Raw genomic sequence first — 23,083 nt, forward strand, 5'->3', positions numbered from 1 at the left:
TTACACAGTGAGATACAAATACAGTCGATTTAACAGTGAATTCATCAGAGATGACAGCAGGAACGTTAAGGCAATTAGACAACGTGCATAATTAAATCATTCAAAAGTTCAATAACAGAAATATCAATTTTGATTGTCAAATTAAGAGACCTACTGCAAAACTTGTATATGAATGACAACTATTCATAGATGCTCAGCATAGGGATTTGTGTTTTGCATAAATCAGTTATTCAGCTATATACTGTACAATATTTGGCAAGAGATTGATTAGGCAAGGCTTTTTGGTTTATGTTTTATCTTATTCACTTTCCTTTCATAAATCAGTGATATTGTAGATCCATGCACAGATGTGCAGAAAATAGCTACAATGAAAAAAAATGTAATTGCTCATATTTTTCTTTCTGTAGCAGAGATAGGAATGCATCCTTTTTACTGTCAAATCAGTGACTTTATGGAAACATCTAATCCCTTCTTCACTACTTTTGCCCTCATTTTTTAAAATAAAATGTAAACACTTCCGGAAATCCAGCAGGTTAGGTTGGATTAACCCAGATTTCTTGACGTTTCCTGTTCATAGAGAAGCTCCATCACATAAATGTAATGTCTAATGCAAAGAGTTGAAGTTTTGAGATTCCAGTTTCACTAAATGTGACTCCACAATAGTTTCTTCTCGCAAAACTAGGTAGAAGAGGAGCTCATGACCTGGTCATGGACAGAAAACAAGTAATTTGTGTATTTTATCATGTAACAGCTCCTTCACAGGCATGTTTAGAAGTCTGGCAACTTCTTCCAGAAGCACCTGTTCATTTTCATACTTTACAGAGTCAAATGCAAAAAGGCACAAAGGCGTGAGTGTAACATTTGCACAAATAAAGTGTAACATTTGCACAAATAAACAAGTCTTTTATCTCTCGTTCGCAGCCCACATTCCACACACATACATACATACACACACGTTGTCAACCCACAGTTGACCCCAAGTCCATTTAGTGGGGATTTTGCTAAAGTAAAATAACAGAGTGTGATAGTAATCAGAGTTGGGCTTGCTGACAGCGGGGGCTCAGCTAATAACCGGCCTGTCTCGGATCTTACAGCCTAGCAGTACAAATCAGGATTTAACCTAAAGAGCCAGTGCTGTTGAAAGGAGAGGAACGAATGGATGGGAGGTGGTGGTGCGACGCGGTTCAGTCTCCCTCTCTCTGCGTGAAGGAAGAAGAAAGAAGCATCTGGCTGTGAAGAAAGAAGCCAGTTTTACAGGAGACATGAAAAAGGATTAAACCGGCAGAGAGATGAAAGTGTAAGTGGGAGTTAAAGAGAATACTGAGAGAGTTCAGGACCGGGTCAGATACGGGGCAGCGAACGTGGCGTGTAATACATGTACAAACACACACAGACGTTATGCAACTTTCATGCATATAGGAATAGAACAAGCTAACGCACACATAAAGACTTCAAATACTCTCAGCCTGCCTTCAGTTTGCTCTTGGCTCGTGAGACACGAGGACACGTGCACAAGCAATGCAGATGTCTCCAGTAGGATGGACGGAGATGTATGGATGGAGTTTTGGTGTGGTTGGTAATTGATGTGAGGGTTTATGTCCTTTTTCTCATCACAGTCTCACTGCGTTCCCTTTCCCACTCCACTGAAGGGTCCAACCATCTTCATAGCAGCATAGTTCTGTAAAAATTATAATAATAGTTTAAAAATGCTAAATTCTAGCATGTTTTATAATATATTAATATTTTTAAATGGATATATTTGTATAATAAAATAGATTTTTTTATGATTCACTTATAGTATAAAGAATTAATAAAAGAAAGTTTGGCGTCAGTAAGTTTTTTAATGTTTTGAAGGAAGTCTGTTATGCTCACCAAGGCTGCATTTGATCAAAAATACAGTAAATACAGTATTAGTGTGAAATATTACAATTTAAATAGAAACAACTGCTTATTATTTTAATATATCCTAATTTTTTTTTTTTTTTCAGTGAGGGCGAAGCTGAATTTTCAGCAGCCATTACTACAGTATTTAGTGTCCAGTGACCTTTCTGAAATTATTTTAATATGCCGATTTGCTGCTCAAGAAAATTTTCTTAATATTTTTTGGAAGCTGTGTACATTTTTTCATGATTCTTTGATAAATAGACAGTTCAAATGTATAGCGCTTGCTTGAAATATAAAACTTTTGTAACAAAATAAATTTATTTACTGTCACTTTTGATCAATTTAATGCATTCTTGCTGAATGAAAGTATTAATTTCTTTAAAAAATTCCCAAAGTCTTTTCAAACTTTTGATTAATATAATATAATATAATGTACATATACAGTTGGTTTTTTTTCATCCTGTATGTTTTTTGAACATTGTATTTATGGCTAATAATTAAAAATATGTAATTTCAACAAATGTGTTACACAGAACAGTGTGAAATGTCTTCAGTGTGCATGACTGTGTGTGTCTGCAGTTCTGAATAACACATGCCGCATTCCTGAACTACGATCAGAGACACGCATCTCTGATCAAACACTTCATAATCTCAGAAACCCCTATTTAAACTTTAATCCTCTTCTTTTATAGACACAATTACTACCATCACACACATCCACACAGATACTTACAGGGAAGGCGTAGAGAAAGACTCCAAGGAAGAGAATAATGAAAAAGAGTACAAAGAAGCCAAGAATAAGCCACTTAAACCTCCTCCACACAATGAACTTAAACGTCTTATATGGGGATGAGAACCATAAGAATGAGGTCTCAGGACGCCTGGAGAGAGAGAAAGTAACCTTATATTAAATTCTGTAATTCCCACCTTGAGCTAAGGGCCAGTAAAAGGATAATACTACTAAATACATTTTGGTTAGTTGGTGAGGGCAATGATTGTGATGGGTGCGCTTGACTTACTGCGGCTCATCTAGATGGGGATTCATGTTGGGCTCATCTCTGCCGAGTCCTGCCGGCCTCTCATCCTGCTCCTGCTCAGAGATGATTTCCAGTGACATTTCCACTTTTCCCTGAGTGCCAAAGAGCAGCTCAGTTACCAGCAGCTCAAAAAGTAAAGCATGGCACTAGCAACACTAAGGTCATGGGTTCGAATCCCGAGGAATGCACGTCATGAAGTGATCAACTGTAAACCTGCAATGCCATGTAAGTCACTTTGGATAAATGTAATTGGAATGTAAAAAAGGCATACAGGCTGGTGGTTGGAAAATGCATGATGTAATGATAAATAATAATTTAATGTTTTGTTTTAATTGTTAGTTAATGTAGGTTAATTCATTAATTAACATTATCTAATGGACCTTATTGTAAAGTGGTACCAAATTATTTAACTTAATATATTATATTTAACTGAATATTTAACTAAGAATGTAATCAAATACAAAATAAATGTTATTTTATTATATTATTATAATATATTTTTATATTAAAAAAAATTAAATAAAAACTAAACACTAAGTACTGAATAAAACTAAATGAAACTATAACTGTGCATTACAATATAAATAATAAAATTGTTTTACAGAAAATTACTTCAGTTTTCTTTTTTAATCAGTTCAGGGCAATCTGATAAATTTATCCTCCCAAACATAGTGTATGTTGTACTGTATCATAAATATCTAACTAAATAGATAGGAGAGGGTGTAATTAAAATGACACAATCCATTTGATTTTAGTTATGAAACATAAAAGGCATAGTTCAGAAGAGAAGGAGTAAAAGAAAGAAAGAAAGAAAGAAAGAAAGAAAGAAAGAAAGAAAGAAAGAAAGAAAGAAAGAAAGAAAGAAAGAAAGAAAGAAAGAAGTGAATTTCTCAACACAATAATAACCCTAGTTTGTGTGGAACTCTTACTGCAAGTATCTTTTCATTTTCTCTGTCACACACGCAAGGCCACCAGCCTTTTACTGTCTTCTGCTCAAACAAAGACACCAGTTTATCCTGGGACTGAGAGAACATCTCAAGACCACACTTCTCTGGAGACTTTGCTGGACTCAGCATATGGTTCAGATCCATTTCCAAAGAGCCTTAGAAAGAGTGAGAAGAAATTGAGCAAAAAGTTCAACAATTTATTTGTCACACACAATGATACACTACAGTAGTGAAACAAGACTGCACATTATATACAGTATAAGTGAATTTCTAGAAATTTTGCAGAGAAGAATATATGGAAATGGAGATTATCTATGCAAAAGAAATACAAATATAATAGAAGCAATAGTCAGCATGTGTACTAATCTTGTTTTTCCTCAATCATTTCCCATAATATCATTCAAAAAAAGGCTGTGACCTTCAGACTTTGTAGCTAGCAGTCAGTCGTTTTCTTTGAGGTTTTCCCATTGTGGTCTGATGCTAATTATTTTACAAATGTACATAGATCAGTGTATTTTATAGAGGTCTTTAAGGAGTCAGGTCATAACTTATTTCTCTTCCAGTTGTGCTGACATGCTGGAAATTAGGTTCAGCTGATAATAATAGCATTAGCAGTAAAGATGTTATAGAGCGCTCATGTGGTCTGAATGATGTATTTGCATTAAGATTGTTAAGTGCATTTATGCTGACGGTCACGCTACACAACAGTGCGGTGGGTAACCTCACACAGGTTAAGGAGGTTTTGGTAACCATCTCCCTGTACGCACATATCCATATAGACAGAGATATAAGTTAATGACAATAAACCACACACATGGTCCTATCAGCGTGGTCCAGAACGTTTTTCTTCTGTCATGTCAAGGCTGAGAAATATGCTTGAAAAACAGCTTTGTGGTGCTTTGCAAGGTTAACACGACTAAATTTGCTGAGGGTGGCAAAGCTGTGGAAGAGAGCTGAGGAGTGAACTGGCACAAGGGACGACTATTGGGTTTTGGTCTTACCAAGGAAATCATCAAAGGAGAACTTGTCATTGTCCCAGATCTGGATAGTGATTTTAGGAGGAAGTTTTGTTTCAACTTTATCCAGACTCCAAAAATGCTCCTGTAGAGAAAAAAAACATGGTGAGATTGAGAGAGGCACTAACAGAGGAACTACTTACTGATTTGTAACTTCGCTTTTGTAAGTTGAACTGTTTATTTCATTGTAACTGTAACCATGAAAAGTGCATTTTCTGCTGTAAACAACACTATGCAGCAACTGTTGTTGAGTGAGCCTAACTTGTACTGAACCCAAAATATTATTTTAAGATGTGCAATATTGCAGTATATGGGTAATATATATATACATATGGCAGCTAAGAAAGTATATTTTCAAAATATTTTTAGAATATTACATCTAAATAAATTTGAAAAAATATCCAAAATCAACCATATTAAATGCTACAAGTTAATTTAAACATTAAAACGCTATCATGCACAATAAAAAAATTATATTCATTTTGAGATTTGCTGAAGGTAACATGTAACAGTGTTTAATTATTAGAGCGTAAAAACTGAGTAAATTAGCTTGTACAAATAAATATCCAATATTGAGCAATTCCGGTAAAACAAAGAAAATGTAATACTGACAGATAACCTGATAAACAACTGATATTAAAATTCTACATGATTTTGTCTAAACAAAATTAAATATAAAACAAAAATTGAAATGAACTATTTTAAATGCTACAAGTGAACTTAAGTAACACAACTTGTACATGAAAAATACAGTTACACCTATTAGTTGCTTATTAGCATGCATATTTCTAGAATATTAGCCATGTATTAGTGCTAATTAAGCACATATCAATACCTAATTCTACATGGCCTTATTCTACATCCCTAATCCTACCCAATACCTAAACTTAACAACTACCTTACTAACTATTAATAAGCAGCAAATTAAGAATTTATTGAGGGAAAAGTCGTAGTTAATAGTTAAGAAGTGTTACCTATTCTAAAGTGTTACCAAAAATGGATATTCCTTTTTGATATTTGCTAAATCTTACACTTAACACTTGTAACACTAAAAATATATTAATGTATTAAGGATTAAATGAGTTTAAGGTCATCTAAACGTAAAAAAAGGAGAAAAGAGCATTAACAATTAAAGGGATACTCCACCCCAAAATGAAAATTTTGACATTAATCACTTACCCCCATGTCGTTCCAAACCCGTAAAAGCTTCGTTTGTCCTTGGAACACAATTTAAGATATTCTGGATGAAAACCGGGAGGCTTGTGACGGTCTTATTGACTGCATAGTAAATTGCACTGTCAAGGTTCATAGAAGTATGAAAAGCATCGTCAGAATAGTCCATCTGCCATCAGTGGTTCAATCTGAATTTTATGAAGCGACGAAAATACTTTTTGTACACAAAGAAAATAAAAATAACGACATTTATTCAACAATTCGTCTCCTCTCTGTCTTTCTGTGTCAGCATAGCGCCATTTTGAAAAGCATCTAATGGACGCAAAGAGCGTACGCTATTCTCTATCAACAGTAATGCATAGATACACTGTTTCCGTTCAAATCAGCGTAAATAAACATACAATACGTATCCATGCGTTACTGATGACAGAGAACAGCATACGCACTTTGCGTCCATTGGATGCTTTTCAAAATGGCACTACGCTGTTGTCTTTTATTTTATTTTTATTTACTTTTATTTGTCACATACACAATTATACAGAGTATAACCAGCAGTGAAATGTAGGTGGCAGATTGACAATCTTTTTACAGTGGTGGACAAAGTACACAGATCAAGTACTTGAGTAAAAGTACAGATACGTATAATAAAAAAATTCTCCAGTAAAAATAAAAGTACTGCTTTTTCAATTTTACTCCAGTGAAAGTACAAAAGTACTCGATTTTTTATGTACTTAAGTAAAAAAGTACTGATAGATAGATTTATTTAGCAATTTTATATAGACTACCTTATTTCATTTTATATTAGCACATATTTTTATAATCCTACTGCCCAAAATACCTGTGATTTTCCCAAAATAACTACTATATGGAGTCAAGATATATATTTTGTTGTTGATATGGACTACGTTGACGAGAGTGATGTAGTAATGTTCACTGTGAAGCTTACACTGCGATGTACCTGAGAGAAAACAGATCTGACCATCTAATTTTGCAGAACGTCAGTTATATATGACATGAGAATTAGGCCTGAAGTTAGGAAGAACATTTTAAATAATTATATTTTCATAATGATGAATGAATCTTCTCAAACCTTGTCTGTGGTGTAAAAACACCCCTGGCCAAATGCCCCCAGAGGGCATCACTCTGATAATTACTGTAGTTACCATGTTCTGAACAGCACATCCTTTCTTTTTCCCTCAGATGTAATCTATCTAGGTGGCTGAATAAAAATATTTGGACTTTATATCTAAAAATTTCCTGGACTTAGCACCAGCAAGCTTATTAGCTAGACAGTTGTATCAGCTAACAATATTTACTTATTTTCCGTATGGTTATGAATAAACATTCATATCTGTCTACTCGGCTAGTTGATCTAAACAATATAAAAAAATATACTGTTGATAAACAATATGAAAACAGATGTCACATAGGGCTAAATGCATAGCATTTTATAGTTTTTCTCGATTGCTAACACACAGTTCATGAAACAATTCACCATTTTCTCACAACTATAAACACAATCTCAAAACTACAGACCAACTTATGCAAACTTCAAACTTCCAGGTCAAAATCAAATACTTTAGTCAAAAACACATTCTCTTTTGTCAGACTCAAACTTTGGCCTCAGATGACACACAAACCTGTCAAATACACACTCTACTTTCCTGTCTAGAGAACACTAGTGAGATCAATTCAAAACACTGTTACAAACACCTCCTTTTGGGAAACAGGATTCCTTTTGTTACAGTATACGACATAAATAGAGCGCTGCAGATACAGTAAAATTCAGCAATAAACTTTAAGAAAAGTTTACTTTCTTTACACTACTGTAAAGTAGAGGTCTTCATGGAGAACCCGAGACCCGAGTACCCAGGACCCGACCCAGGATCCGTACGGGTTCGGGTCTATATTTTAAATGGCCAGCCGGGTCCGGGTCGGGTCCCAATCTATTACTTCGGGTCCCGGGTCTGTTTAACATTGTATGTAATACCCGAGTCGATTGGAGAATACTGCACCCGCCAGTGATCAGTGTCAGTCAGCATGCGTAACAAAGTTTGTAAAATTAGGATGAGAAAAGTGGTGAGCGGGAAATAAAAAAACACGTGTTACCTCAGCCGCCAGAAGCAGAGTGCGGGCGCCGGGCGGAGTTAATGTAGTACTGCGAGCGGACAGTGATCTTGGATTCCTTCATGAGTGATGTGAAAAAAAAAAGCTGAAACAAAACTGAAGAGACGCACCTGTTATCGAACACGCACGCAGTAGTGAAAAGCACTTCTTGTTCTGTGCATTTTGTTTGTTTTTTTTGCAAAAAAATAATTGCTCCGAGTCTTTATTACAACCAACAAAAAGTTATTGTAGGTTAAACGCGACAGTCGAAGTTGACTCGAGATGAAAAAATAAAAATGCGAAATTGCATTAGTCATATGTCACTGACCGTAACAGTAGACTTTTAAAGCTGGAATAATGAGTGGATTAAGAAGGCTCTCTCTGTCGACAAGACTGAGGAACAACCTAACATGGATGGAAATTTATTGGCAAGGAGGATTGTAGCCATCACAGTCGGGGAGAAGACTAACGGTTAAGGGATTTTTTTTTTTTCGCAAATTGTTTATTGACTTAATAGCAGTTTGCTGTGCGATCGGGTGTCGGGTCTGTGTCTTCCCTGCCGGGTTCGGGTCCAACTTTCAAGTAATGGTCGGGTCCGCGTAGTAGGCTACATTAAAGGCATTTCTCGGGTCTGCAGGGGTTCGGGTCCCACTTTCAAATAAAATACAGGTCTGGGTCAGTTCCGTGCAGCACATTTACGGGTCTCTTCGGGTTCGGGTATGAATTTTTGGACCAGTGAAGACCTCTACTGTAAAGAGATCTTACAGTAGATGAAAGGCACTAGAAGAGAAAAGTTCAAAGACCAAACAACTGAATATACAGTAAACACACACTGGAATATACTGTCAGTTACTTTACAGAAATAAATAATGAATGTATAAATAAATACAATCATTCATTCATTCAGCATCCTCTGCCAAATTGCATTACACTATTGGTAGTATCTTTATTTGTTATAACAGTTTCTTAGTCTTCTGGAAAAAAAAGACTTCTCTGCCTCTTCTAGACATTCATCTCTCAGTTCTGCAAAAATACAGTACATGTAAGGACTACTTGGCTACAAATAAATTCAACAGTAATGAGTTTGAGGGTGTACAGTATTTATTTACTGTACATAGAATAATGAAAGTTGTCTCATCTGAAGTACTGCTGCTATGTACTGTAATTATATTGAATGTGTAAGTAGTATTGAAACCCTGTAGATGAGCCTGTAGGCCATCTTCCCTCATGGTCAGTCCATGCAGAAGAACATGGTCAACTATAGTGCTTTGTATTTCATCAGGAACAAATGATCTTTGACCTCATTCACTCCATTGTTTCTTTTTTCCTCCTATTCCTCTTTATCTCCCACTACCAGGATTAATTTTCCAAAACACATAATCACTTGTGCTCCTGTGGATATCATCTTGAGATTCTGACCTGTGTGTCATCAGTTTTGCTATACTGAATGTTAACACAGGGATAAATGTGTGCTGTTTGAGTTAATTTTTTGATGCTCGAGTTAATTATATTGTGTGTTTGTGTTTTCTGAATGAGAACATGGTTAAAGCTGTGCAAAATGGCGTTTTTGTGTAGAGTTTTGCAGAAAACACTGAGCAAATTGGAACGTGTGTGCAAACAGGAGAAATGTGTTTAAAGTTTTGAGTGTCTTTGTTTTGAGAACTGTATGAATGGTTTGGAAAATTGGGCCAAATGAATCAGTTATAGTGTTAGCAATCGAGAAAAACTGTAATAAAACTGCTAACGTTACAGCAGCGGGGAATATGAACGTGCATGAGTTATTTTATTTAATCTGTGTTATTTTAATGTTTCGTTTTTTGCCCTAAAACATAGAGACACTGATATGATCTGTCTGCATTCAAGCATTTCAGTGGGCTTAGATCACCCTTTACAGCAGATTTAGTTCACAACTGACGGTTTTGACCTAAATATGATTTTCAGTTACAATAATTAATCCTAAAATTCGACATTAGTAACTTTCTTTTCGCAGCATCAGTTGGGCGCGCGTGCTCACAAGATCTCACGGTTCTTTACTTGTGAGTTCATTTCACTGGAGACTCGCTCTAAACCGATCATTTAAATCAGTGAGTTTTCGACTCGAGAACAGCTGCAATCGGATCATTCCAATTCGTGAATGAATCGTTTGTTGCGATTTGCGAACCGATTTAAAAGGTTCATTGAAAAGAATCAGTTTGTTCATGAATCAGACACCGCTTCTGCGTCTCGGAGCACGTGATGTATTATAAGGAGTAACGATATGTTTTATGAAATGTAGTGAAGTTACTCAAAATAAAGCTACTCCAGAAAAGTACAGATACTTGAAAAATTTACTTAAGTACAGTAACGAAGAAGTTTTACTTCGTTACTGACCACAGGTTTTTTATACTTTTATGGACCTCGACAATGCAATTTACTATGCAGTCAATGAGACAGTCACAAGCCTCCCGGTTTTCATCCAGAATATCTTAAAATGTATTCCGAGGACAAACAAAGCTTTTACAGGTTTGGAACGATATGGGGGTAAGTGAATATTGACAAAATGTTCATTTTGGGGTGGAGTATCCCTTTAAATGTTCAATATCAACACATAAATAAATTCAAATATCATCCAATAATCAATATATCGTGCATCACTACTAAGTGCCCGGCTTGTGAAATCCAACCCAACAACCTATTAGTACCCAGAACCACAAATGAGCTACAGTACACCACCTCGGAAATAAACCCACAGACCAAGACAGGGACTGAGAAAGACAGAGTGAGGAAATGATAGCATGAATGTGCGAAGCAGAATTAGAAAGAGGGTGAGAGACAGAGAGTGAGTGAGAGCCACCGAGAGCGACAGAAACGTCCCAGTCAGAAAAGCGAATTAGCGACTCCCTGAATCTGCACCCCACCGCCAGACAGGATTCCATCTGCGTGACAGCATTCCCACTGTACTGTACCCGTGATGGATGTGCGGACAAACACAACGAGGATAATGAACTCACGCTTCACAGAGCTGCACTGCTGCCATTCACCGGTAAACAGGCCGCGTCTGTCTGCACATCCTGCCTGACAACCGCATACAGCTCCATCAAAACAAACACTGCAAACAAGAACTCACTTCTAATTTATCACAGAGGGCCGCGTTTCATGCAAGAGAATCCATTTCGCTATGTATCAGTTCTATTGTGTGTTGCGTCCAACGAACTTCAGCCAAAGTGGATCTATTTTTTGACAGCTGTTGCGGGCCACTCTCAGTTTAATGGGTGGAATCGCTATCTTCAATCTTACCATAACTGATCTCTTGCCTGCCAAAACCTCACTTTAAGTGCCTTGTCTATCACAACTGTTTTCCCTGAGATTGCTTGGCTGAAGTCTGGACTGTCTTGCAGTTACAAGATGTTCATGTACCACGTTCGGTAAGTGGAAGCGTGCCAGATGCAGCCTACAACATATCTGGCTTTGAAACATTGCATTAAACACCTGCCAACTGCAGTGATATCCTTCAAAATGTGGGCGTTAGACTAAACCTCTGCAAATCACACAAGATGACCTGCGGATCACCTATTCAGATTCAATCAAGGTCGGAGATTTTCGTTTCAGCAACATAGCTGAAGCGCAGAGTGAGGATATAAATGTCGACAGGCCTAGCGTCACTAGCTAACCATTAAACAAATCTGGTTTGAGTTTTCTTTTTACGTCTTTTTCAATTGACAATTGACATATTTCCACTAAACTCACAAATACAGATTATGTCCTGCTTTCTTATCAACAGTTCAGAGTTATTCATTTTGAGTTTTCCTTCATGTCTTTCTCAATTGGCATGCAGTTTGTTTCCACTTAACTTGCAAGCGCAGATTACTTCTCACCTTCTTATCAATGGTGCAGAGCTGTTCTGCAAGTAAATAGTGGAAGGGGAAGAGGAAGCGCCAATTAAAGTTGCCTTCGCCGCCCAGTGATCGATAGTGCACGTCTGTTTTCTGCTTGTTCTCTTCATGGCCATGCATCCAGCTAGGATTGAAAAAATAACATTCACAACTACCCGGCACATCATTTCCAACACATTAGAAGACTATGCTGCTTAGCTGTAATTGGCCTACAGCTTTGGTCTATGGTTGCCTTGCAACTGTGTGTTTGTTGCTACTGATCGATAATTTTTGCAAGCCATTGTTACTATTGGTCACAGTGGCAACAGACAAGCAACAGGCCCATGACATAGGAAACAAGAACAGCTTCATTTAACCAGAGCTCATACACACAAACCCAACAACCCATTTATGACACCCAGATGTACCCTTTCACATAAATGTCACTCATCTTCTCCCCAGTAACACTGACATCATCCAAGATAACATCTCTTGTGTTCCATATAATACAGCGCAGGAAGAACCTATGGGAGAAGAAAACATGGAAACGGTATGCTTATATGTGTTTTGAGGACAAAATTGATAGATACTAAACCAAGGAAATGCTCTTACTTTTTAGCTCTGCGTGCCGTGATGTTGAATGGAGGTCCTGGTGGGCCTAAAGATTTCGGGAAAATGTCCACCCACATCTGCAACCGCCCCTGGGTTTTGATAAATTAAATTACTCAGTAAAGAGTGAGAGGGCATATCAAGGAAAACATGAGACAAGCATAGAGAAAGCTATACTTTTTTATTAGTTTTTTTAATTTAGTATAGAATGAAATAAACTACATTGCATATTTACTATAAGATAAAATAAACTCTATTACATTTTAAATTAATATAGAATAAAATAGGCAATTCTGCATAAAATCTAAAAAAATACAAAATACATGTAAATGATTAATATAAAATATTATAAAATAATAAAAAATTGAATTTTGAGACTTTGTAACCTGTTCTATATCTGGCTGTAGGGGACTGTAGAGGGGTCGCGTCTCTACATGTTCAGGCACCAGACCCTGTCTCCTCAACACCAACAGAGCTAGACGCTCCATCACTGGTCCCAGGTGAGGGTTGAGATGTTTCCCTTCATCTGAGGGCCAAATGTATTCAACAATAACGTCACTGGAGTTTAAATTCATATTGACACAAAATGTTGAGGCACTTCAAACTTTGATGTTTTTTCAGCTTAAAATTGTTTCACAGTTATAAGGAAGATTCCTCACAATGTTATTTTCTGTTAAAACCGTGAAATGGAAGCACTATGTAACCTCTGATTTGATATGAAGAACATTTGGGCATCAAGTTTTATTAAGTCATAACCGAGAGCAGAAAAAAGCCAACATTCATGAAGCATTCCACTTAAATAGTCGGAAATGTTTATCTTTCCCCGTTCCTCAGATGATGCGTTGATTTCACTGCTGTTGCTCTAAGCAGAGAGTTCCCCTTGTCAAAAAGCAAAAAGAAAGAGCGAGGGAAGAAAAAAATAAATAAACGCCCACTGTTGAGTTTATGCTTTGAAACCCTGTGTCACGTCCCAGAGGGAAACATGGTTGGAGTGTGGAGAAAAGAGGAAGAAAACTGAAGTGGAGGAAGACAATTTCTGCCATGAAGTTGGATGCCCGAAAAGGCCACCTGATAATTGCTTTGACGCGCGGGTTGCGCGGTTACGAGGGCAAAACAAAGAGATGTAGTATTCCTCTACGGCGAGACACAGGAGCGGGAGGCTGAGGAGCCCGCCGCGCTGTTGACCTTGGCTTAACACGCTTGTATGCTAGTTCACCATAAATCTGAAGCCGACCTCGTCCCAAAGCATCATGGAAGGGAAAATGGCTGGAGAGCTTGGCTTTCTGCAGGCCCTGCGTGACATCTGACTGCTTGAAAGGCGGCCGTGGGACTTGAAGGGCTTAGAGGTCAAACCAGAAGTGCTGGGAGGATCTGATGGAGGTTACGCATGAGTAAGATCAACATAATACACACCTAACGGTGAACTAGCATTAGTTAGCGTTATCTTCCCCAGGGCACCCTTTAAAACAGGAGGGAACGTCAGGTTGCTGTGGCAAGGAATGATAAATGTGCTGTGAATGAATGACTATGTCAGAGGTGCTGTATGTTTACACAGGTCCTTCGTCTTCACAATATCGCACTTGTTTTTCTTTGCACAGAGGAACAACTCATTCTTTCCGCTTATAGCACCAAGCAAGAACAGCCAAGCGGCCTCCCCGACAGCTCTGTGATCCCACACACACAGATATGATGTATGGTACAAGCCGAGACATATATCGTTATTCTTTTTCTGTCAGTGTTTTCACAGAACCGCAGCCGATCTCGTGCTCGACTCGCTTTTTTTAATGACGGAAGATGTGATGGAGTCAGGCTGCTGCTTTGATTAGCTCTTACTCGTGACTAATGCTTTCAGCAGCTCCAAAGAAAAGACTTCCACTTTCTTTTTTCGCCATCCAGCCCGTGGGTTTGATAGGTCGCGTTGCCTCTGTTTATTCGTACGTACGCACCCACGTAAGAAGCCGCTCTCGGTAACGACAATTGCAGAATTAATGATCAAATATCATGAACATTAAATTCAGCGGTAGGAAACTAGGTCTAGTTGGAGTGTGTGTTTAGGACACTGACCAAGGTCTGCAACTGTGTACTCCTGTCCTCTGAAGTAGATTCTATCCTGCTTGTAGACGGGCAGTTTGTAGTTTTGCCTCTCGCACAGACGATGAAGTATCTGGGATGGTTTCAGCTGATCTCGCCACTGGTTAACTCCAGACCTAGAGCCGGCAGAGAGACAAAAATGTTCATGTATAATGCAAAACTAAGAAGAATGTGTTATCAGTTATCATAACTGTCAACAGTTAATCAAAACCAAAACCATCTCGACCAGCACTCGACTACAGGCTGTTTGAAGTTGTTGTTGTTTTTAAGCAGGGATGTGTTTCAGAAATATATGACACTGGAGTTTTAAAAAAATGGTTTGCTGGTCTTTAGAAGATCTTGAGGATGACAAGTGTGACGTGAAGTGAAGTGACATACTGCCAAGTGTGGTGACCCATACTCGGAATTCGTGCTCTGCATTTAACCCATCCAAATTGCACACACACAGCAGTGAACACACACACACCGTGAACACACACCCGGAGCACCCGGTCGTTACCGAGACAATATAACATTGGATCAAGTTATGTTTTACAACATTTGTTTCCTGTTTTTTTACAGTGTTCATAATGACTCCTAATAATACCCGATAGGTGAAAGGATATACAATCAGAAACAGAAGCATTTCTTACAAACAGTAGGACTGTGGCAGGCCGCAGCGAGCACCATGACGTGACAAGAAGCGATTCTCCAAATCAATAATGGTCTCTCCGATTTTCTCATCCTTAGTGATCATGTCATAATCATACAGCATGATCTTTAGGTCTTTCTCAATGGGCAGCGAGCATGTCAGCTCAAACATCCTAAATGAGAAGCAAAAGACACAGTTTAATCTCTGAATACTTCCTTTGGTCAGAAATAATTTGTCTTAAATGTTGTCAAAAGTAGTAATTCACACGCTTGCTATTCAGTCATCATTTAGCCACCAGATCAAACCTTGCACGTATTCAACATCAAGACTCTCGGAATTAGGGGCGTCATCATTATTATGAGTGTAGTGACCCCTGCTGGTATCATTGATCCTTGCAATTACGTGTTTCTATAGCTGTATGTGTGTGTGTGTGTGTGTGTGTGTGTGTGTGTGTGTTTGTGTGTGTGTGTGTGTGTGTGTGTGTGAGTGAATCTGTTCAGGGACAGAAAGAGAAACAACTTACTTTCCAAAGACAGGGTCCAAAGTACAGGGTATGTAATTGTCGTGGTCATCGACTGATTTCTTGCCAAGTTTGATCTTAACATAGGGGTCACACTACGAAAGAACAAGCAGTGCTTGTTAGTATGTGTTAACATAGCCACACACTCGCACATATATGCTATAAGCGACAATATCCAAAACAGCACGCCCTCTTTTTGTACTTAAAACAACCGCTCTTTGCTCTTTCAGTGGAAAAAAAGCATCAAATCTCTATGATCAGTGTGTGTTTCATAGGCAGCGAGTACATGTGTGAAATGTTCCATATCATAACTCCTGGCCTGTGTAGGTGATGAAAGGACGTCATCTTAGCATATTCGCAACTAATGAAGGGAAAGCCCATCTGACGCAGGGCCAGCAGTGGTGGCGTGTTGGCCAGGTCTCGGGCAGCGATTGCGAGTTTATGGTTATGGGTAAAAGGGTGGCTCCATGTTTTCATAAAGCAACTTCTCAGCTCTCTTATGACTCTGGCACTTCGCAAAGAACTCGTCTGGCAGATGAAAAAAAAAAAAAAACTATAGATTTGCGAATGCGTCAAGTGAAAATACAAGGGCTATTCTAATAACCTTTTGTGCCTTGTTTTGGTTGTGTCGTACCTACCTTGCCATTGGCATCTTTGGGCTGTAAGCCATAGGCCTGGATGATGTAGATGCGTACCAGGCACTCCTCTAAACTGTTCGGGGGGAGTTTGCGGAACTGGCGTGGGGGTACGGGCATCGAGGGATCGTCAGGCAATGGATAGATCTTAAATGAGCCCTGAAGGAGGACAGGAGTCAGTGTAACTCATGATGCAATTTAGCTTTACTTTTTTCTGGAGACCTGCTGTCTGGGGCCTCCAGACAAACCTCAAATTACATTGAAATCCCTCAAATTTAGTTCCCTCAAATCCTACTAGAACTAAACCAGTTGTAATCCAAATAAACCAGGAAAAAGCATCTAGACTCGTTAAATTAAAGGTTCCAATTAGAACCGAAATGGGTTTTACAGCCATATGCCAGATGCCACAGGAGGGTATTTTTAAAAGTTCCAACCCCATATTACTGTCATACTTTCATTATCTAAAAAGATAAACATTAAACTAATAATAATACTACAACTGACCGAATGACATTTACTGAAACTTAAAATCAATCAATCAATATCAAATAAATAAAAGCTATTCAAAATATCCCTAAATACTAAAATAGCATGTGACCAATACTAAAATAGCATTGCTCTGAAAGGCTGCAAAGCATCATATGTGTTCCACAGAAGATAATAATGGCAAAATGTTGACAAAGTGAATGCAGTTTTCATTTTTGTGTGAATTTTCTTCTTCTTTTTTTTTTTTTTTTTTTTTAATGATACTTTTAAAAAGTTACCTTTTAATCCTTAATTCTTTCAAAACCATCCATGTACTGGTGCTTTAAAGGTGCACTAAGCAATTTTTTTAAAACGCTTTTGACCGCAGTGTTGGACCATGTCCCAAAACACACTTACAGCCAATCAGCAGTAAGGGGACGTGTCTTATAATGATAGTGAGGAGAGAGCGCTCAATTTGAGTGTACAGGACGGATATTAGCAGATTGACTATAGATAGAGAGAACTGGAAAATTAAAAAAGAGGAATATATATATATATATATATATATATATATATATATATATATATATATACAAAACTATAAAAAGAAAAGTTACGATCTGGCAAGAGGTTGGACCCGCGTAAATATCAAAGCGGCTTTCCAGCGGTGGAGAGAACTCAAGGAGTGGGAAGTTCTCGAATCGGACGCCGAGTTTGTGATTTTTCTTTTTTGATAAGTGAGTAACCTTTGATTTTGCATTGTTTCACACAACTTATCTGTGTTGGCTTTTGTTTGAATATGCTTGTGTGTCATCTTCGCTTGTTTCCACGATCATCGTTATGCCAGAGTTGTGTACGTACGTGTGGGGTGGAGATATCAAAATAGGGGCGAGGTCCTGTTGGGGTATGGGAGTGTTTGTTTTGGTGCTTTCAGATATCAACATTGTTTGGCAAAAATCGCTTAGTGCACCTTGAAGGAACATAGAAATAGGGTTGCAAAGGGTTGGAAAATTTCCTCTAAAATTTCCAAAAATTCCTGGAAAGTTTCCTAAAATTTACTATAAATATTCAGCTTCTTTGCTAACCTACCCAGGAACTATGACTTAAAGGAACCACAATGTATCTTCAAGAACATTTTAATCTCCAATAAAATCGTATAGCAGCCTCAACAATCCAATAACATAACATGGTTCTTGGTGAGAGGCTTAGAGTGACTTAAGGTCCCAGAAACATTAAAGAACCTCTATTTTTAAGAGACACTGTCTGTAAAGGAGGCAAGGAGGCACATTTTTGAAGTTCTAGACAGTTCACCAAAAGAATGGCATAAGACTCTGAATCTGTTGCAGAGCGCTCTAAATTAACAAATTGTTGAATGGTAAATTTGACAAAGTACAGACTGAACCTGCCAAAGGCAAGTATGTGATCAGTTTAAATAGAAGGCCCAATTCAAATGACTTTTCATTAGCTTAGCTAATAAGCAACGACACCCATCCATTGCTTCATCTGGCGGCGTCTGAATGTTTTTCCTCTTGGAGACTGAATGTGAGCACATGTGATAGCAGTCGATAGTAGCTGAGAGGTTGTGAGTGACCCTACCTTGAACTCTCCAACAACAGAAGGGTCTTCACTCTCGTTCTGGACTCTTCCACGGTGAAGTTTAAACGTTTGACAGAAATCAGCCAAATGCTCAAAGCCTTCAGTCTTCTCCAGTTCCCTTTCATACACCTGAGAAAGGAAGCACAGCAGAGTGTGTATTTTGTGATTTATGATTTGCATGCAGATCTAGTTCTTTAAAAGCGTGCCGTAATCAACTGAAAGGGCTGAAAGGATACATACTATGCACAAGACATCCATTGTTTGTCTTGCCAAAGCAGTTTTCTTTAAGAATCTTGAACTCTGAGATCTTTAATTGTGGGTTTAACATTTCAGGCGCAAGTCAAACAACCTCAAAAGCGTCATTAATGCAAAAAGATCTGGAAATTTCGATTATGAGAATGTTTAAAAATGGCAATAAAAATGCACAAAAACAATTTGTGCCAGAGGAAAATATGCTTCGCCGTGACATTACACAACTTTTAACTAGCGGCGCACAACTCTCCAAACAAGCGCCCACCCAGGAGACAACTTAGTGACAAAAGTATGAAGGAATCCTCGTAAGCGAGTCACTCTGTTTTTCTAGTTGACTCACTCAGGCCTCGTCCCTGAACGTGTGACACGGCACACATCACATGGAACCTTCTCCCAGTCTCTTTTGCTCTTTCCCTGCCTTCAATCTCTCCCTCAGGCACCATTAGCCCAAAATAACAGCTCATCTCAGCAGTTTTAGGGAAAGTGTTTCTGTCTGCTGCTCCTCCCGGTGCGTGGGACGCTCTCACACGGTGGCAGCCAACAATCTAACCACGGGCCTCGCAGGTAGCCCTGAGACCCAAGCCCCTGCCAGATGACTAACGGACACGTTTAGATCATAAAGGTTGGAAATAGCGGCCAAGGCAAGTAGAGAGAGAACGTGGTTACAGGGGAGATCGCTGACAAACCGGCCAGAGATCGAGGGATGATAGGGAGGTGTGGGCTGGGGGGAAAAGGGGCCGATGACGTCAGTAACAGAGCCCTTGTCTGCACTTGGTTATCCCCCTGCGGCAACCCCGACATGAATTCATCGGAAAAGTTGGAAATCTGGCAGCCACAGGCTCTATTATAAATGGATAAACTTGTGGGAAGTGGGCTGGAGTGGACTGGAGTCGGGGTGAGTGAGCGTTTGAAAGTAGGCATGCGCACTCCCGAGAGAGGCCACAGGGCTTTGAAGTTCTGGCATCACTATGTTTGGTTTTCTTTGGGCACTGATAATGTCACTATAGTTACTTTTGCTGTTAATCTCCATGTACAGATTTCATACCGCTGGGATTGTGGTGGATGTGCCTTTGGGGAGACATGAGGATGAATAAACAATGACAAAATGTTCACTTTTGGTTAATTATTCCTTCACGTTTCACAGAGAACTTTTTATTCTCTAGTTCTGTAGGAAACCATGTACTGGGTTCTTCTCCCCAAAACGTTCTGTCATCCCAAACCAGTATGAACACAAAAGAAGAACATTTTTTGAAAAATGCCTTGACGGATGTCAGTGTCATTGATTGGACGAATGCGCCAAGCAACCCATTGCCACCACACATCCTTGCCCTGTACGATCAAGTTTTTCACTAATGGAGCTTTCGGCCTATGCAAGTAACAATAAAACAGTTTCTTCTTCCAGTTCTCATGTTTTCTGTCAAATGCTGAATTCAGTGTTTATAGAATGCTTAGTGTTTCTGTGACTGTCCAAAGCATGTAAAAATGAGGTATGCAATTGGGTGTCTGTTAGCAAGCATCTAGCCATTACATTCTAACACCACATTGTTTCCCACTTTGGCACCGCAATGTGGGGTTAGCACCCCAAAAGCTAACCCTTCTCTGGGGCAGTGTTTCATACCCTTAGGTAAAAAGCATTGTTAATGCTGTTTATAACCTAAAAGAATAAAAACAATCCTTAAGCGGGGGGTTAAAAGTGGAGTTTAGAATCAAGATAAACTGGGGTTAAAGGGATAGTTCACCCAAAAATCAAGCATAGCATTAGTTCTGGCAGGTCACGTTAGTCAAGCTTGCATCCCCATCTACCTATAGAAATACAACACTTATCTAAGCATCCATATATAGGTTATTCAGTATTATCAGCAGTTTTCGCATTGCTCAATAGCTCATTACCCTCCTCCATCCCCAACTCCACCTCTGTCAGTAAGGATTCAGACATGTGATTCTCATGTGAATCAGACTAATTCTAAAATGTGTACATAAAATTACTGAACTTTAACGATATCTGCAGTACATTTGTTGGTTCGATTCGGTTTACCCTGGGGGGTTATCACTGCTCTCCCTGCTCTTATCCATGCAGGGCTGCATGGATGCGCTGGGAGTTCTTGCCCAGAATAGAACCATACCGCCAATCCAAACTGTATGCTAATTGTCAATCATCTTTGACGACAGTGGTCCTGACAGAAATGAAAATTCTGTCATTAATTACTCACCCTCGCATTCACAACAGTACCACAATGCATGCATGTGCATTCCTCTGCTCCTACATCAAAACGCTGGCTCCTGCATCAGCAGCATAACATGCATGCATCGTGGCACTCTCTTGAAATCGCGGTGAAGACTGACATGGAAGAGAAGAAATTGTGGTCTCTATTTTTTCTTTGCACACAAAAAGTATTCGTGTAGCTTCATAACATTATGGTTGAACCACTGATGTCACATGGACTATTTTATCGATGTCCTTACTATGTTTCTGGACCTTAAACGTGTAAGTTGCGTCATCAAAAATATCTTAATTTGTGTACTAAAGACGAACGAAGGTCTTGCGGGTTTAGAATGACAGGAGGGTGAGTAATTAATGACACACTGCAAAAAATGGCTTGTCTTAGTATTTTTGTCTCGTTTCTAGTCAAAATACTGTATCTAAAAATTCTTAAATCAAGATACTTTTACTAGATAGGAAAATGACTTAAGACATTTAGTCTTTTTTCCAGGGGAAAAAAATAAATTAAGTGCCGTTTGCTTAAAACATGTAAAATTATCTGCCAGTGGGGAAAGTAAAATATTAAGAATATTTTACTTACCCCACTAACAGATCATTTTACTTGTTGACTAAATATCTTAAGTCGTTTTGCTTATCTAGTAAAAGTATCTTGATTTAGGAATTTTTAGATATTTTGACTAGAAACAAGACAAACATACTAAGTAAGATAAGACATTTTTTGCAGTGCAGCATTTTCATCTTTAAGTGCCATGTGCAAAGCCCTTTACCTCACTGATTTTAATTGTATGGACAAAAACAGTTCTACAAAATGTCTTCTGTGCTTATGTACAGTTTGTATGAAAGAAAGTCAGTTATACACATTTGGAACAGCACGAGGGACAACATTAGATCAAAGCCTTACCTGCAGCGTATCGAAGCCCTTCTCCAGATAACTGCCACATTTGTTTCTCTCACCCGTGGAGGCATAAAACTTGCTCCACCAGTCCATAAATTCATCCTGCTGCAGACACAGAGCAAGAAAACAAGAAGACGGAAAGAAACATTAAAAGTAAGGAAGGTCAGTACTTCAGTGTGTGACACCACATCCCTCATTCATTAAAACCACGCTTAATTAGATAAATCATTTCATGAACAAGAACATCTAGTATGAAAGCAATAAACCACCACTTACCCATCGCCCCAACTAAAGCATGTAAGACAAATTCAACACAAACAACAAGACAAGGTTAGGAAAAGCAAAGAAAGGAAAAAAGTACAGAGAAAATACACTCAAGTGTCAAAACATTTTAAGCAGGCACATGCATGAGTGACAGTGGCACCATCCACAGACCAAACGACCAGTGGAAACAACCCTTTCCATAACTTTTCCATAAGTGACTGATAAATCGTCCCTCTGTTGTAATGCCCATAAGTGTAAGCATATCAACTGAAACTAGAAGGAACGCTTTCATTTGTCATTTTCCTGGTACTTTCACGGGTATGATTCAGGAGCGCTGATGTTCTGCTGCAATTTGATGTGCTAATCGCCACTAATACAGTGAATCTTGCCAACGCTCACTCACTCCATGTGGAAAGTGTGGGAATTTTTCGAAAAGGTACAAATCAGGCAGTTCCTTCCTCAGCCAGCACCACATTCCCATCCAACCCAAAGACAAAAGAGTGTTGTTAATATAAATCACCCTCTGCAAGTGACACTGCTTCAAAACGAGAAACAAAAGCGTAGTCTAATTATGATGTGAGAATTGTGCAAATACATGCGTGTGTTTGACAGATGGATGAAAGACAGACCATGGCATAAAACACAGTGCGTTTGAGAGAGCCTAGAACCCTCCGCTGGCTGGACCCACACACACTGCTCTCTCTTCCAGAAGGCCAGGTTCAAGTCACCCAGAAGAGAGACTTCAAGTTTTGCTTCCATCGTTCTTTTAACCTTTACAATGAGGGAGGAAAAATAGTGATGGAGCAATGCTGGGCTCCACTGGGGTTTTTTCCCCCGTCTTAGTGGTTAGTGAGTGTGGTGGTGTCTCGTGCATTTTGGTGGACAGGCAG

At 38.7% G+C, this 23,083-nt stretch overlaps 1 protein-coding gene across 3 annotated transcripts in view; it reads right to left on the reverse strand.

Moving 5' to 3' along the window:
- Positions 1–888: 888 nt before the first annotated feature.
- Positions 889–23,083, reverse strand: part of dysf (dysferlin, limb girdle muscular dystrophy 2B (autosomal recessive)) — a 77,482-nt gene continuing 55,287 nt past the window's right edge. For 2 of the 3 annotated variants that reach the window (XM_079429407.1, XM_079429405.1), the window contains exons 41-55: positions 21,936–22,034; positions 18,562–18,690; positions 16,504–16,659; positions 15,869–15,960; positions 15,347–15,517; positions 14,688–14,830; positions 13,010–13,149; positions 12,627–12,715; positions 12,443–12,538; positions 12,018–12,159; positions 4,870–4,969; positions 3,851–4,023; positions 2,904–3,013; positions 2,618–2,765; positions 889–1,678 (exon numbers count right to left, since the gene is read on the reverse strand). In XM_079429407.1, the coding sequence (XP_079285533.1) occupies positions 1,619–1,678; positions 2,618–2,765; positions 2,904–3,013; positions 3,851–4,023; positions 4,870–4,969; positions 12,018–12,159; positions 12,443–12,538; positions 12,627–12,715; positions 13,010–13,149; positions 14,688–14,830; positions 15,347–15,517; positions 15,869–15,960; positions 16,504–16,659; positions 18,562–18,690; positions 21,936–22,034 (1,848 nt within the window). In that variant the 3' untranslated portion in view covers positions 889–1,618. The remainder of the gene's footprint in view (positions 1,679–2,617; positions 2,766–2,903; positions 3,014–3,850; positions 4,024–4,869; positions 4,970–12,017; positions 12,160–12,442; positions 12,539–12,626; positions 12,716–13,009; positions 13,150–14,687; positions 14,831–15,346; positions 15,518–15,868; positions 15,961–16,503; positions 16,660–18,561; positions 18,691–21,935; positions 22,035–23,083) is intronic. The other variant, XM_079429406.1, reaches the window with a different exon arrangement.

The sequence above is a fragment of the Barbus barbus genome, assembly GCF_936440315.1.
Source record: "Barbus barbus genome assembly, chromosome: 2".
Taxonomy (NCBI): domain Eukaryota; kingdom Metazoa; phylum Chordata; class Actinopteri; order Cypriniformes; family Cyprinidae; genus Barbus; species Barbus barbus.